The following is an 18,043-nucleotide window of genomic DNA, read 5'->3' as shown; positions in this document are numbered from 1 at the left end:
CTGCAGTGGATCTTTGAGGTGCTGACAAGTGTTTTTGGAGAATGCAAAAGCCTGACCCAAAGCAATGGTTTTATGAATACAAACAAGCAGAACCAGAGGACTTGATCTCTCTGTTCCTGGAGTTGAAGTTGTTTGACTGCATCACCCTCCTGGATTCCCTCCTTCAAATGGACCATAATGGAAGAAGTATGAGCAATGGGAACGTTCCATTGGAACTGAGGATTCTTAATATTACAAACTTCATTTGTCTCCTCACCATCCAGATCATGGGAAAGTAATGGAATCCAAAGACCAGGAAAGAGGCTACCATCAAGGGAGGTAATTGTCAGCACAGACAGGAATATGGACACCCGGCTGAAGAGCTAGGTGGAACAGATTGTTGCACAGTAAGCACAGATCCAATCCCTGCTGTCCTTTGTCCATAGTAAATCTTGAGCTGATCCCACAGAAGAGATGTTCCAAAGAGCTGTTGGAATTGTGACAGGGCTGGACACTTCAGACTGAGATTGTCCTGAACAACCGTGACCACCACTGTCATCGGGTACAGAGACCCCCATAAGTGCAGCAAGGACGTTCCAACAATGAGCATGACATTTGGCAAATTGGAAGCACTATGCCTAATTGACACTGAAATGGAGATGTCAGCCATTACTCACCAGTATTTCTAAGAACATCTTGCCCTGGTGTGTGAACTGATTGTCTTTGCTCTGCAGAGGTCAGACATCCACTGTCATAACTGAATTGAGCTCTATCGGCCCTCAATCATACTTTTCATGGTCTTGGGGATTCTGTTAGTTTGTGACCCAATTGATGCTCCAATAGAAGTAGGGAGACAGGAGTATCCTTGGAAAGCAAGCAGTAGATTGAGATTGGCAGGTGGCAATCAGGCATCTTTGACCTTGCTCCATGGACTCAAGGTGCATCAGACTGAACATGATCCTTGAACAGTGCAAATAGTAGGGAATTGAGTTTTTCTTTTGCCAGCCTGCAACATCACTCTACTTTTATCTGACCTACATTTTGACTGCCATAAGCCTTCAAGAAATGAGGGAACTCATTTGGCAGAGTTGTGGCTGACTCCATTCCCATGACCCAAGGCAACTCCAATTCCTTGTGATAGTTGGACTGGGAGTAAGATCCAAACCAGGTCCTGGCAGGTACAGCCAATTGTATTTTCATCTTTGCCATCTATCCTCAGGAGGTCAGACAGCTTCAGCTATCTGAAGCAGGTATCTATAGATTGCACCATTTCTGAAGGCCCAATATCCACTGACCAATCCCCTACTGGTGAAGGTATCCAAACATGCATGGAAACTGTTGGAGTGCTGGAAGATGATCAACAAAGAGGATGGAGACCTCTATTAGCTGGTTATTGACAAGGTGTCACCGGGCATCCTTCCTGACAGCCCAACTTCTCAACATTGGCAGCAGTTCATAATGAAGCAGAGCTCTAAACAATGGAAATAACAGTTGCCCTGACCATACTGTTGTGCTACTGTCCCAGGTGGCCATTGATATTGATGACCACTGTCAAAATTGAACAACATATTTTAGCCAAGGCAGGGAAACAATTTCACCTCAACAGGAGGTCCCTGGTCACCAGCATCCCTGTAAAGGTCCCTGCAATGGATTTTATCGCAGCAATAATGAGACTGAGCGCATTCTAGTTCACACAGTGAACTGAGTGTTCACTGAGATTCTGCAGGCAATTTTCATTGTGACCAAAAGGCCTCAACCATAGCCAGAGTGTTAGTATGTGATGGGTTTCGCTGATAACATCTTACATGTCAGATTCATAGTAATCACGGATGTATGTTCAAGAGTAAGATCCTACAGGAGCTTTACAAAGTCCATTGCCTTGCCCCCTGTCATCCATTGGATATTGGATTGTAAGAATAATTCAACTGAACTCTGCATGGCCATTTGCTCACCTTCTATCCTGAGAATGAATGGAAGCACCCAAGTATCTTATGCTTATAATAACACTCCACATTAATTTGCAGGTTATTCTTATTTGAATGAGATCTCATCCTCCCTGTGGACCATCTCCTTGGGCTGACCACACCATCTGGTGGATGTGACCAGGTCAATGAGTGGATAGCTAGGCATCACAAAGCTATAGCAGGCATTCAAGTTGATGTCCAGGAGGGCTGAGAGAGAGTAGCTAAGTTGAAAAGCATTGATCAATCCCTTTTTGCCTGACCTTAAAATTGGCAAAATCAGATTTTCAGGGATCTGAGCAAGATAGAAGAAACTGTTTGAAACCCTGAAGACCAGAAGCATCAAGCCAGACCTATGTTATTGGACCAATAGCTGGAGTGCAACTTCAGAACAAAGTTTTCAGAGGAACAGGATTTGCTTGAGGACAGAAGTCTGGTAGATGATATGCAGACAAATGGCTCTCAAAATTGTATTGAAGAACTTGAAGTGGTGTTGCATGGTATGAGTGCAAATATAGCTCACTAGCAATTAGGAATCCTTGAGTGACCTGGGTGTCGTGAATCCAGTGTGTGAATTGCCAGGATATAGAAACTGAAGCAACAAGTGCTGTTGATCATCCAATTTCTGGAGACCGACTGACCAAGCTCTAGTATGGGTGATCTGTCACTCGACCTCGATCCCTTGGAAGAAACTGTCAAGGTCTCTTTGAACAAATACTGGAAATGACTCCAAACCTTACCATTTGCCCAAATCAGTGCTGCAAGAACAGAATGCTGCCTCTAATGTGGATCTCCACATTCCCAACCATTATGGTGCAATTGAATATGGTTGTCAGACAATTGCTTTGACAAATACATATGATGACTATTTACTATGTCAGAATGCCATTCTTTGTACACAAACTGTTGTTCTTGTTTCACCTTTAAATGTTTGTAATGACCTAATTGTAATGGAATAAAGAACCATTGATTTTCTTTTCCCTGGAGCATCGGGGGCTGAGGGCTGACCTTGTAGCGATTTATAAAATCATGAGGGGCATGGATAGGATAAATATACAAAGTCTTTTCCCTGGAGTGGGGGAGTTCAGAACTAGAGAGCATAGGTTTAGGGTGAGAGGGGAAAGATATAAAAGGGACCTAAGGGGCAGCTTTTTCACACAGAGGGTGGTACGTGTATGGAATGAGCTGCCAGAGGAAGTGGTGCTTGGTGCAATTGCAACATTTAAAGGCATTTGGATGGGTATATGAATAGGAAGGGTTTGGAAGGATATGGGCCAGGAGCTGGCACATGGGAGTAAATTGGGTTAGGATATCTGTTCGACATGGGCATGTTGGACTGAAGGGTCTGTTTCTGTGCTGTACATCTCTATGACTTTACGACACAGCTTCATGATCTTTAGGTAGGGCATGTGTTCACATTTTATGTTACAGATGCACTTTTTTCCAGCTTGAAGTATCATTTACTTGCATTATGTGCATAATGAGGCTCCTTCTGCCTCGGCAATATGCTTTAATTACCTGAGAATGAGAAAATAGACCAAATTGCTCTTCTGGATTAAGGTGTGCTCTTTCAAATCACCTCAGGTAGACATTTCCCTGGTTACTCCATGTAATGACCTTGTAAGTTTATTAGTGAAGATTTTCTATTTGCTTTTTCCAGTGAAATCTTAACTGCATTCTAGAAATATTGAACAGAGGAAATCTTCATAAATGCATTTAAAATCTGATTTTGCTTAGTGCCAAATAAATTCTTACTCCTGTATTGCTCTTCTGGGTGCGTCTGCCAATTGATGCTGATTTTGTTGATCATTTTGAAGTACTGGTGTGAATCCACTGGGAAATAAAATGAAATGAGCAGATTCTTGCAGCTACCAAAAATAACTTCCCTCTCTCATTCTGGACAGGTTTCAATTCAAGTTTTAGAATCAGACTGATTTTATACTATGAGCTTTCCTGGACAAATGGTCTTTTTCCCATCTTCCTTATGCTGGGATATGTCCCAGAATATGTTGCAAGAAGTTAAACGACACTTTGCATTTCTGTTGTTGTTACATTATTTTGTTTGTTTGCTCATATAATAGCAATTGCATATCATTGTAGTTTTACAGATGAGATGTACTGTGGAAAATTTCTACATGCACAGTGTAGCACAAGGCAGCATTTCTGTGTGGAAAAATTGTTGTATAATTTTATTGATATCAGCCCCAAATTATGGCATGCAGCCCATCTAATGCTATTTTTTTATTTAACAAAGTCTTTTTAAAAATTGATTTTGGAAGCTTTTTTAGGTAAAATAAATGCTTGGTTTCTCATTTGCTTATTAATTTTAAAACTAAAGTTTATTTGGAAAATATTAATAAATTTTAGTTCTTAATTGGCTAATATTACTAATAAATGTTTCAGACTCCAGTTCATAGTCATTCGTTGATAAACTATCCAGGATCATGTAGACCTCATTCTTATATTAATACAGCCATATCCCAATGCATTTAGTTTTTATTAACAAAATCAATAACTTTTTTCATTTCATTTATTGAGGGGATACAAGGATAGGTTTCAAAATGGTTAGTTTATCTACTCTGCTAGATTAGAAAGGTGAGTAAAGACTGACGATCAAAGGAAGGTTGAATTGTAGAAAAGGTTATTTTGTGTCGGAAGTGCTTTTATTTTTGTAAATTCTAGCATGAATGCTGTAAGATATACTGGGGGTGAAATTTGTTCATGCTGTGCAAACTAAATTCTTGGTGATGTGAAAGTGGCTACTTCGGATGCTGGAAATTAGTCAAGATTAGAGTCGTGCTGGAAAAGCACAGCAGGTCAGGCAGCATCTGGGGAGCAGGAAAATCGACGTTTCGGGCCAAAGCCTTTCATCAAGGGCTTTTGCCCGAAACGTCGATTTTCCTGCTCCCCAGATGCTGCCTGATCTGCTGTACTTTTCCAGCACGACTCTAATCTTGACTGAGTTCTTGGTGAATCAGCACCAAGACTAACCTTTCTGCTGAAATTCACAACATGGTAGTTTAAGTTTCAATTGGAACCTTGTTTCCCAGGTTGTTAATTTATTTAGTTTCAAATTAAACATTGTTGCAATATTTTTCATGCAGTCAAAAATAAGACATGGTATGGTCTTACCTTGACTTAGTAGGAGCTCTGAGCTCAGTTTGCACTGTTGATGAAGAACCATTTCATCCTGACCCTGTATTTTTACTCTTGGATGACATTGTTATTCTGTCTAATAATGGAGAATGATTTGTTCCGTGAAGCCATAATATGGAGGTGAAGTGATTTAAAATATCGTCCAGTATACAACTGGTATTTGATTCCTGGTCCGTGCAAAATTCGTTGATATGTAACAAGTTGACAATTGAACAATGTGTTCCTGCATTAAACAGGAGGCAAATGTTCAGGTTTAACAGATCTTGATTCATATTCAGTGAAGTTGCAGATAAAGCATTTTTCTGCATTCAATGAGTGCATATAGGGCTCCGTATTTTTTCAATGTGCCAACATTTAATGGCCAGGTTTAAAGTTGTATGAGATACAGAAAGCTTAGTGCAAATATAACAACATTTAATCTTTTTACAAATTTATTTTCATTTAAGTATTACAGACAAGTCTACCATTTATTATCTGTCCCTCGTTCAGATGTAACATTAGTGGGCCTTCTTTAACCATAGGTTGCAGTTTTGTTACAAATGTCTGATTGATTTCAAGCTACTTCAGACGGTGAGTAAGAGTCAGCCATTCTGGTTTGGGGCAGATGTTATTTATTGGTACTTTCAAATTGACATGTTCAGAGACATTATTACAAACTCTGGAACAGATGGGACTTGAACCTGGGTCTCCTGACTCAGAAGCAGGAACACATCCACTGCACTGCAAGGGCACTCCCTGTTGTATTTTATAGATATTTTCCCATTATAGATATTATGACACATCTCTGGAGCAGGTGGGATATGAAGTCAGGTTAATCTGGCTCAGAGGTAAGGACATTATCATTAAAGTTATTAATAAACTAAACTGGGTAAATGATTGCAAGTATCTTTAATTCCACAAAGGATACCAGGAAATCAGGATTCATTGCGGCCTCATGTAATGCAATTGTAATTTCCCTATCTCTGAGTTAGGAAGAAGGGGGCTCAAATCCCACCTGTTCCATTGATATGTAATGACATTGCTGGACAAGATGATGAAAAACGTAGTAAACTGGTTGGGAGATCAACAACCTTCTAATTACTCGTACTACCAAAAACTTTTTATGTTGCTGATTTGTAAAGATACTTAAGGTTTTTTGTGGGATTTGCACATACATTAACTGCATTACCGATCAAAGGTTTTGGATTACTTGTCCATTAATGTGATCATTATTGGTACCTTACTTAACATAAGCATATCCTGAATGAGATAGCAGGTAAAGTACAGATTTATTTTTCAATCTCTCATAAGACGTTGGTGCCACCATTTATTGGCCATCCTTAGTTGTCCTTGAGAAGTTGCTGGTGAGCTGCCGCCTTGAACTGCTGCAGTTTATGTGCTGTCAGTAGACAGACAATGCTCTGAGGAAAGGAATTCCAGGATTTTGACCCAGCGACAGTAAAGGAAAGGCAATATATTTCTCAGGATGATGAATGGCTTGGAGAGGAACTTGTAGGTGGTGGTATTCTCAAGTATCTAGTCCCTTTGTTCTAGATGGTGTCAAGCTTCATGAATGTTATTGGAGCTGCACTCATCCAGGTGAGTGGAGAGTATTTCATCACACCCCTGACTTATGCCTTGTCGATGGTGGACAGGCTTTAGGGAGTCAGAAGGTGAGTTACTTGCCACAGCATTCCTAGCCCCTCACCTACTTTTAGTTGCCACTATATTTATGTGGTGAGTCCAGTCGAGTTTCTAGTCAATGGTAACCACTGTCATGTTGATGGTGAGGGATTAACTGATACTAAGGCCATTAAATGTCAAGGGATAGTAGTTAGATAGTCTCTTATTGGTGTCATTCATTGTCTGGCATTTGTGTGTTGCAGATGTTCCTTGTCACTTGTCAGCTCAAGCCTGGATATTGTCTAGATCTTGTTGCATTTAAACATGGACTGTTTCAGAATCTGAGGAGTTGTAAATGGAATTGAGCATTGTTCAATCGTCGGCGAAAATACCCATTTCTGACCTTATGGATGGATTTTGATTTAATTTGATTTATTGTCACATGTTCCTAGGTAGAGTGAAAAGTCTTTATTTGCAGTACAGACAGATCATACCATACCAAGTCCATTAAGGTAATTGAACAGAGTTAACGATACAATATTATGGCTGCAGACAAGGTATACAAAGAGCAAGATCAACATTAAGTTTAAAATTTGAGAGGTCCATTCAGTCATCTGTTAACAGTGGGAAGAAACTGTTTTTGACTCTAGTATGCGTGTTTAATCTTTTGTACATTTTGCCCAATGGAAGAAGTTGGAAAAGGTTATAAGAGATTATCAGGGGTATCATGGAGCTGAGATGAGTAATTTCCAATAACCAAAACCATCTTCCTTTATGCCAGGTATGACCCCAATCAGTAGAGAGATCCCCCCGGCCCCCCAATTCTCATTGATTAACTTTTGCTGAGGCTCTTTAATGCCACACTTGGTTGAATGGGGTTTGATTTCAAGGGCAATCGCTCTCACATCACCCTCTGGAATTCAGCTCGTTTGTCCATGTTTGAGCCAAGGCTGTAATGATTAGATTAGAGTACTTACGGTGTGAAAACAGGCCCTTCAGCCCAGCAAGTCCACACCGACCCGCCGAAGCGCAACCCACCCATACCCCTACATTTGCTCCTTACCTACACTACGGGCAATTTAGCATGGCCAATTCACCTGACCCGCACATCTTTGAACTGTGGAAGGAAACCGGAGCACCCGGAGGAAATCCACACAGACACGGGGAGAACGTGCAAACTCCACACAGTCAGTCGCCTGAGGCGGGAAATGAACCCGGGTCTCTGGCGCTGTGAGGCAGCAGTGCTAACCACTGTGCCGTAGGCCTGGCAGAATCCAAACTGGCCATCACTGAGCAAGTTGTTGTTAAATAGGTGCTGCTTGATAGCACTATTAATGACATTTTTCAGCACTTTACTAATGATCAAGAGTAGACTGATGGGGTGGTAACTGGCTGGGTTGGATTTGAACTTTTTTATTTGCAAGACATACCTGGGCAATTTTCCACATTGTGGAATAAGTGTCAGTGTTGTAGCTGTGCTAAGAGAACTTAGCTAAGGGAGTGGCAAGTTCTGGTCTTCAGTCCAATTGCTGTAATGTTGTCAGGATGCATAGCCTTTACAATATCCAGTGCCTCCAGCCATTTCTTCATGTCACACAGAGTGAATCAAATTGGCTGAAGACTGGTATCTGTAATGGTGGGAACCATTGGAAAAGCTAAAATGCATCACCCACTTGTCACTTCTCACTGAAGATGCTTATGAATGCTTCAGCCTTATCTTTTGCACTGACCTGTTGGGCTCTTCCATCACTAAGGATGAAGGAATTGCCAGAATATTACTTGCATTTATTTGCAGTTACTTTTCTTTACAATCAAACAAAGTATAAAGCTATCACATTTCATAAAGTGGTGTTTCCTGATTATAGGCCATCAGTCTAACTGCAAATATCCATGTGCAAGATAGATGTTATGTTTAGGCTGTGAAATCAATTAATGTGAATATGTGGTGCATATTATTCATGTGATCAACCTAAATAGAAGAGTACTACTTGTGTTTTGGTGGGATAAATATTGCTAAGATCCCTACCTGGACCACGGAGATAGAATAAGGTACTTGTTTACTATAAAGCATCTTGAAATAGGATTGCTCACCAAAGTAACTACTGGGGGTATTTGAAAGATTTTTGTAAGTGAGTAGACAGGTGTCTTAGTCAGAAAGGACCAGAAAGCCCAGCATTAGTAGGCAAATGAATCCACTCATAGGGGTAGGATTGGGATGGGAGCTGGCTCTGGGTGGGATGCTCTTTGGAGGGTTAGTGCAGACTCGATGGGCTGAATAGCTGCTTTCCATACTGTAGGGATTCTACGATTATCTATTTACCGGTCAATATGAAAACACTTTTTATTCTACAATCACCTCTCTCTCCATGCAGGAACAATCTTTCAAACCAAATTTTACTTCTGGTCACAAAGATGTTAAGTGAAATTCCATCAAAAGCTTTTGGGAAATTAATTTGTTGCCTAGGCATTCAGTTAAATTACTTAAGCTTCTGCATATAAAGTTCAATTTTGCACATGGTAACATTCTCATCTCATTCATACAGGTACCGCTGGCAGCTGATTTCAAAGTAAAGGCTGGCAATTGCAGGCCAGTTGTGTGAAAGTCTATATTTCTAAACCAGTCAGCAAGTCAACTAATGATGGTCAAAGTGCACCAATCCTAAGAGTGCAGATGACTGCAGTCAAATACCTGTCAGAACCTCTGTAGGGTTAGTGGCCGTACTGCATTTAATTGCTAACTTTACAACAGATCAGAAAGTCATTAATTTAGCTTTTTACTTCAGACTAGAAGGTTCAAGGTCTTAGTTCAGTAGAAGCAGAAGTTCAATGCAGAAGGAAAAACCATTTCGCCTCGAAGAATATTAAAACTGTTAATTCAGGAGAAGCAGTCACCATCGCATGTGTTTAGTTTGAGGAGCTTCTAAGCCAGGAGTGCTGTGATGTGGCATGGTGTCCTGATGATTTGCCATTTTCATGCTGTGATACTTATGTTAGTTTCCATAACATAAAGAGTAGACATGGTCCATGAAATACTGAAAAGTTTAAGGAACATTTATCACTGTTCCTACTATATCTAGCATTACAATCAGAGGCGCCTGTGTGTCTCTGCTCAATCTAAGCAATTTGGATCTACTGTAGCATTCTTCTGTCAGCATGCCATGCTGCAGCAATACCGTAACATGGAGGCTCAGAGCTTCATACCCTGGGATCCCATGCCGTTATACAATAATAACGTTGTAGGCATGACCCTTTGAGGTATATCTCATGTGAGATAAAACCCAACACCAAGAGCTTGGATAGAAATCTTCAAGTTGTTCAAACTAAAAAGTTTACGCCATCAGGATTATGAAAGGTTCATGCTGTTGGATTCAGAAAGGAATCATCAAAATGTTTCTGCAGCCCAATGAATAGAAAGTTGGAAGAGCCAGTTATGTAAACACCTAACTTTTAGTTTTAGAAATAGGAATGACTCTTGGAATTTGGTATCTGTGAAAGGATTGTAAAGGTTTGGGAAACAATTGAAATTTGTTTTATTAAGATCTTTTTGCCATGTATATTAATTTTTTTTAATTCTTGTGTAAAAAAAATACATACTTCCTTTTGTTTAAGAACATTTGGAGCGTCATTTTCAAAGGTTTTGGTAACTAAACATTACAGTCACCAACTGCAAAAACTAAACATATATGGCTTATCGAGTTACCTTCAGTATTCCAACGTATCCAGTATTACTGTCAGCTGGGATCATAGCAACGCTAAACAAAGCAAAGCTAAATTTTATACAGGCAGCAATGTCTGACAATCTGGTGTGACATATAGGACATTGAACATTTCTGAAGCTTTGGAGGGTGTCTTGATTGATTCTAGAGTCAAATTCCTTAGGGGTAATGTAAATATATGGCTTACCTGTAGAATAGATTGCTGGCTGCGAGTGTGGATGTGCTCGGCGTTCGGAGGCCTGTGGTGGTGCTGTGTTGCGCGCGCGCGCAGAAGGAGATCACATGATGCTCCGTTTCGCGGGTGAGGAGGTCACGTGATGCTCTCTTTCATGCCCAGGAAGAGTACTAGGAGATCACGTGGTGTTCCGTTTCGCGGGCCAAAGGCGGTCACGTGGTGCTCCATTTCGCGGGCAAAAGAAGGTCACGTGGGGTCGGACATCCGGGGACGCGAGGAGGCGGAGAATGGAGTCAGATCAACAGCCAATCAGAAGACAATCCCACCTCAGTGATTGCATGATGTTTTTAATTTTATAAAAGACTAGGTCAGGGGCAGGAATACATCTTACTTTTTGAACTGACACATTTTGTAGTTTGTCAGGGATAGAAAGGTTTAGACCCAGAGATCTGCATACCTTATCCACTTACTGCTAAAATAAACTAAGAGTGTGAGACCGAATATCTTCTCCTATTGCTTCATTTAAAGAACACACAGGACTGGGCTCACACATAGAAGAAAGTAAGTTGGTAGATTGAGCCTAAGTCCGACAGTAATTAGATCTAAACTTTACACTATTTTTGATTATTCCATTAAAACTCAACCAAATAATAAGCAATAAACACCCAGTACACCCCCAGTTTCATTGCTCAATAATAAATCTACTTTTGGCCACCTTGTTGCTTTTCTTGGTCACAGAGCTTAATGTAGCCCAGCAACAGAGTAAGTCCATACAAAAAAAATGTTCAGTGAAGCATAAGCTTAACTGGCAACTTTGAGTTTTGTTAATAATGTTTAGCTTTATGATTAATAATGGTGTTTCCCATAGGGCAGTTTTAGGGCCACTGCTTTTCATGATAGTAATTAATAACTTGAGCTGAGGTGTACAGGATACCATTACATATTTGCACATCACACCCCATTGGGATTGTAGTGCAAATGGAGGATAGTGATATGTTTCAAGGGCTTGGACAGTTGGTAGAATGGATGAGCATGTGGCAAAAGAGGGTAAACACACAAATGGGAAGATGTATTTTGATAGGATAAAGGAGAGGAGACAGTATAAGATAGATAGGTACAGTTTTAAGGGAGTGCAAGAATAAAGACTGGAATAGTCCTGGTATATGTACACAGGTCATTGAAGGGACCAGGTAGAAAATATTTAGAAAGGCATACAATCCTTGGATTTATAAACAAGGGCCTGGGATGAAAGCAAGAAAGTTACATTGAATTTCTGCAGAATGATACTTGTGATACTTTGTCCAATTCTGGATAGTGCACCTAAGGAAAGATGTGAAGGTCTAATAGCAGTATAAAATATTTTCTGGTATAGTTCCAGGAATGAGGGATTTCTCTAGTGTTGGTAGGTTGGAGAGGTGAAGGTTGTTGTGCTGAACACAAAGTTAAGAAAGGTTTTGATAGAGGTGCTCGACATCATAGGTAATCTATGCAGAAAAAGAAAGAACATTATTTCCATTGACAGAAGGACTGAGAACCAGAGGAAAGAAACATGGTGACTAGCAAAAGAACTAAAGGCATCATGAGAAATACTCTTGAGCAGTGTAGTCATGATCTCAAATAGGCAACTTGCGAAAATCAGTGCATGTTCGATCACACATTCAAAGTAGATGGATGTGAGGATGTATTGGAAATAGATACAGCGCAGTGGGGCTACTCTTTAAGAGAACTTAAAAGGCTAAATGGCATTCTTCTATGCTGTAATCATTTTTGTAGATCTACGTAGACACCTAGAAGGATTCCTGAGACATGTAAAGTTTGAGAGAGGAGTCTGATTCTGGGATTCCTGCTTCCACATCTGGCACACTAAATGTTCTTGTTGGTGCACCATACAGTTTGCACTTCCAACTAGAATGGCTCCTTAGTGGGGGTAAGGATTTTGAGGTCACCCTGTAATTTTCATGGAATCCAGGCTGTTTCTCCAAGACTAGTGATTCATGACAGCTTAGAGGAGTCTAGACGTGGGAACATGACGCCCACACACTCTTGCTTTTTAACCACTTGATGCCTCTTAATCTTGTGCAAGTAAACAGTGGAGATATTGGTGAAGAGATCATTTACTTGCACCTCTTGAAGTTGTCGTTCAAAAATGTCAACATTTGTCTGCACCGTTGTAAACAAAGTTACTCACAATCTTATATGTAAAGGTCCAGGCGGTCAGCCAAAGCCTCATTATGCATGTCTGAAAACCATTCTTCATTGCAGGTTCAGCCCACATTTCTACGTGTTCCTTCACATCCAACAAATTTGGTCTGCACATACTGGTGTGCAATCACTGTACCACAGATGTCATAGTAATGATACCTCTTGCTTCACTTTCAGAGCCCGTACCTTAATGGGTGTAAAGGACTTCTATGGTCTTGGTTTTGACTTCTTTGTTGATGTTTGATAGGGAAAGGTGATGACTCTTTGTTATTCTTTCCCCTTTCTCCTTCAGTCTTGACCTTCGTCCATCTTGTTGCTCTGGTTTAAGGCATCATAATGGGATTTCCTTGTTGCATGGAAGAGTGCTCTCCGTTACACCTCCAACCAAGGTTGGAGGCCACCTGTTCTTGAAACCGAGATGGCAGTCATCACCGACAGCCAATTTGTGACTGAAGCTGTCAGAGTTTGATTAAACATTGGTTGCATTTGCTTTCAGGGCAGATGGTAGTTTGTTGCTGGACTAATCCCCTCAAGGAACCATTTGAATCTTCTATCTCCTGACTTCCAATGGCGTATTCTGCTTTTGGCTCAATTTTGTTTTGTTCTTGTATTTGCTCTAATTTCTTGTTCCCATTGTAACTGTACAGGACTTCAGTGTTCTCCTGCCAATCATTGCATTATTTTTCTTATCTACTTCCTATTTTAGTTCTTTGCACTCTTACTGAAACATAAAAAATCGGATGGGGTTTGACTGAGTTGGAAACTGAGAGAATATTTCCCCTTCTGGGGGATCCTAGAACTTAGGGCACAGTTTACGAATAAAGGGTTTCCCATTTAAGGTTTTGAAGAGGAGGAAGTTCTTCTTTCAGTTAATCAATATTTCTTCAAATCCTGTGTCCTAGAGAGCAGTGGATATTTGAGCATATACTAAGGGCTGAGTTAAGACAAATGTTGGATCTATAATAAGGGAGTTGAGGGTTATGAGGGCATGGGTGGAGTTGAGGCCACAATTGGATCAGCTACTGGTAGACGCTTGAGATGCTAAATGCTCATCTTTCTTACCGTCTTAACATTTTCATCTGGGCTTTATTGTATTGGAAGGTAAATGTCACAATAAAGGAAAGATGCCAATATTCTCTGGTTTCTTTTTTGTTACTGTCAGTCTATTCAATCAGATTTTAGTGTGCATATAGGCATAAATATGAATATATACCATAAATACTATAGAAACATAACCTTGCTCAGAACATGCATTTTGAGCTGTTGCTCAATTACAAGTTCTTTGTCAAACTAGATGCACCACTGTAGTTACAATAAATCAGCTTTAAATTTGAAGTTTTGGATTTTTTGTATCAACTAGTAAAGGTGTAAATAATACTCCTACTTGGAATTCTTATTCCTTCATACAGTTAAGAGCAGTATTGCAGTGACTTGTGCTTGAATTTTGGTACTCATGGTACTCTAGTACTTCACCAGTAGTACTCATGTATATGACACTCGGGTTCAAATCTAATGGACATCATTTGGGACGATTGCTAAAATTTGAATACTTTAATTTGTTGTCTTGGGCAAAAATACCTGGCTTTGCAGATGCACTAGGGTAAATGTTACAGAGGGACATATTCCATGCTCCCTACCCACATCCCCTCCACAGAACCCAGTTGAAACATCTTTTGATGCTAAGTCAACTTTATCAGTATGGTGCAGCTAGGTTTCATATGATGTGTGTTGCCTTAATAAAATAAAATTGGGACTTCTCCTAAAACACACTAGTTCCCACCTCCAGATCTACTGCCAAATTAACTACAAGTGCTGAATATGAATCTGGAAGGATTTGAAGGGGTTAATACCTGGAGAAGTGTGACCCACTGCCATGAGAACCTGGTAGAAGAATAAAGTAGTTTCTCTTAAGGGAGAGAACCAAGTCCACGTTCTTCCTGCAGTCTTTGTAGTTATGTAGAGACTGATACTATAACCTGTAAGTACTTTCAGAGATGCAATAAACTAGTTCTTCCTTACTCTCAAGACTATTCTTGTTAGACCAGAAGGATGCCCTACTTGAATATACCAGATCATGTAACCCATATAGAATCCACTTAATTTGAAAACATGGATGGCAGCACAAACAACAGCAAATAGTGGCTGCTGTAACTAAACACATTCTTCAGGAGGGAAGAACATTGATATTAGACCTCAAATTATATCTCTGCATTGTGGTTGTAGAGGGATCGTAGGATCCAGGGAGAGGGAAATGCAGGAAACCAGGTGGAGAAATATTCCAGATGAAACCCTCTTGTGGAGACATATGAAGAATGACCCTGTGGGCTCAGAGGAACCTTCCTGAAGGAGGTAACCACCCGCACTACTTTCCCGTTTATTTCCAACCATTACCCTTGCAGTGGAACTGGTGATGAGGTCTACGTGAGGTCCAGAAGTGGTAATTGATTGGTCAATTTGGTGTCTGAATAAACTGAAGTTGAGAGGGCAGGATGTAGCCTTACCCACTTTTCAGAATGTAGGACCAGATAAGAGTTGCCAGGATGCTAGTGGGCAAACCACCGACTTAATTCCCATAATACCCCCAAACCAAACCTTTTACTACTCCCACATCCTGTTTTGAGTTCCACCAAACAGAACAATATCAAAGAGAGATCATATAATTTTAAATAGCAGGAGGAGAGGATGGTAAAATTAGAAGGACTAATTGTGGCACATGAAAGAAGTGAAACTATCATGGTATTCAAGCAGATGAAAGACTTAACAGACAATCAATTTTTCAATGTATAATTTCAGTTACATCACACTGTAAATATTTGCTATAAATTCTGCATGTTAGAATTGAGCCCTCCACTATCACCTGATAAAGGAGCGACGCTCCGAAAGCTAATATGCTTCCAATTAAACCTGTCGGACTATAACCTGGTGTTGTGTGATTTTAACTTTGTACTCCCCAGTCCAACACCGGCACCTCCAAATCATAATTGTGGCTGGATCACTTTTAAATATCTTTTGATTCAGGATGAAAATAGCCCATTTTGAGCAAGCGATTCCCCCACTTTTTTTTAGCCTTGAGTATCGTGCAAAATATTAATATGAGGAGAAACTGTGCCAAACAGGAAAATTGAGCTTTAATAGAAAAAATGATTTCTGACATTTTAGTTATTTGCTGATATTTTTAAGTACAGGAGCATTGGCACACATTGTTTTATTTATATATCTGAAGTCATGAATATTACAGTACAGGAAACATTGGCACATTGAATACCAGTGTTTTTCTATGCATGAACCACCTACTCAAGGATACCCTCTTCCTATTTGAGAATAGTCTTTTTTGGACAGCAATTATTTGATTAATTTTAAAACCTGAACATTGAACTGCCTCCAACAATAATTCTGGCACAGAACTCCACTGTTTAAAATATTTGAAATAAGTGTTACCATTATTTTACTTTTTGGTCTCGATAGAACGACTGGTTTCTTGAGCTCTTATTTGGTTTGTATTATTTATTGTGGTTGTTATGTGGGAGTAAAATGAAACCTATTTTTGGATAACACTGGTTTATTTTTCCAACTATTCTGTAGGGCTCGATTCTACGAAAGATCCATGCCTAAACGTGAAATGCAGTAGACACAAAGTATGCATCGCACAAGATAACCATAGAGTGGTCTGCATTAGCCATAGACGGCTAACACACAGGTAAAATGCTTTGTTCTAATTTTAAAATACTTCACCTGACACATTTTCAATGTTTTTTACCTGAATTATTTGATGTTAGTGGTTTTCACATAGTTGAGGCTTGACTGTCCTGGAAATTTTTCACAAGTAAAGTTTAAATGAAGTATTGTTCATGTGTCTTATGCTCATTAAAGGCAGATTGAGTAACATTCCCTCAATGTTAATGAAGTATCAAAAATGTAATTTTTTTGTGCAAGTCAATGATGTTTTGTTTAATTTTCAAAGATTCAAATAAATGACTAAATATATACAAAGTCATAAATGTTCCATAAAGGTACATTATTTATTTTTACTATTTTAATGGGCTTCAACACTTTCTTGCAAAAAATTCATGGGAGATCTTTGGAAATCCTCTGCTACAGTATTTCAGAAACATAATTATTTACACAAACTTTGAGGAGTAAATGTAGCATTACGCAGAACCATACTTCCTATATGATCTATTGAACTGACATCGGATTGATAGAAATGATGTGACAAAATAAAAAAGAACATGATTCATATTGTGTTATATAATCCACTTTTTGTGTGGATAGTTGGTAATAGTTGCAGAATAATTATAATGTCTGTGTAACAGTTTTGTCTGATAGTAAGCACAGCTGATAGTGTTTCTGACCTGAGTAAATGATTTACAGTGTCTCTGAAAGGAGGAAGGGGGGCATATTATTTTTACTGTCATCCTCTCCTGTCCATAAAACAGGTGCTTTTCATTTTCCTTATTCTTGTGCTGTTTTTTTTTAAAAAGCTCGGTGGTGATATGTATTTCTCAACCCTGTTATTGAGGTCTCACTTAAAATTTACTGATTGAAAAATTTTCAGACCATAAGACGTAGGAGCAAAATTTAGGCCATTCAGCCCATCGTGTCTACTCTGCTATTCAATCATGGCTGATAAGTTTCTCAATCCTATTCGTCCACTTCATGCCCATAACCCTTGATCCCTTTGATGCTCAAGAACCTGCCTATCTCAGTCTTAAATGGGGCGGCACGGTGGCACAGTGGTTAGCACTGCTGCCTCACAGCGCCAGAGACCCGGGTTCAATTCCCGCCTCAGGCGACTGACTGTGTGGAGTTTGCACGTTCTCCCCGTGTCTGCGTGGGTTTCCTCCGTGTGGTCCGGTTTCCTCCCACAGTCCAAAGATGTGTGGGTCAGGTGAATTGGCCATGCTAAATTGCCCGTAGTGTTAGGTAAATGTAGGGGTAGGGGCATAGATGGGTTGTGCTTCGGCGGGTCGGTGTGGACTTGTTGGGCCGAAGGGCCTGTTTCCACACTGTAAGTACTTAATCTAATCTAATCTCAATACATTAAATGACCTGGCCTCCACAGCCTTCTGTGGCAATAAATTCCACAGATTTACCACACTCTGATTGAAGAGATTTCTCCTTACCTTCATTTTAAATGGTCTTCCTTTTCCTCTAAGGCTATGCCCTTAGGTCCCAGACTCACCTACTAATAGAAACATCTTCTTAACATCTTCTGTGTCCAAGCCATTCAGTATTCCATATATGTCAATTAG

General features: G+C 39.9%; 1 protein-coding gene across 2 annotated transcripts in view; it reads left to right on the top strand.

The window, feature by feature from the left end:
• Positions 1 to 18,043, top strand: part of LOC132820599 (testican-3-like) — a 525,001-nt gene that overhangs the window by 236,509 nt on the left and 270,449 nt on the right. For both annotated transcript variants that reach the window (XM_060832813.1, XM_060832807.1), the window contains exon 4: positions 16,374 to 16,488. In XM_060832813.1, coding sequence (XP_060688796.1) covers positions 16,374 to 16,488 — 115 coding nt within the window. The remainder of the gene's footprint in view (positions 1 to 16,373; positions 16,489 to 18,043) is intronic.

The sequence above is a fragment of the Hemiscyllium ocellatum genome, chromosome 1 (assembly GCF_020745735.1).
Source record: "Hemiscyllium ocellatum isolate sHemOce1 chromosome 1, sHemOce1.pat.X.cur, whole genome shotgun sequence".
Taxonomy (NCBI): Eukaryota; Metazoa; Chordata; class Chondrichthyes; order Orectolobiformes; family Hemiscylliidae; genus Hemiscyllium; species Hemiscyllium ocellatum.
The sequence above is the reverse complement of the archived record's forward strand: the minus strand, read 5'-3'. Positions and strand labels throughout refer to the sequence as shown.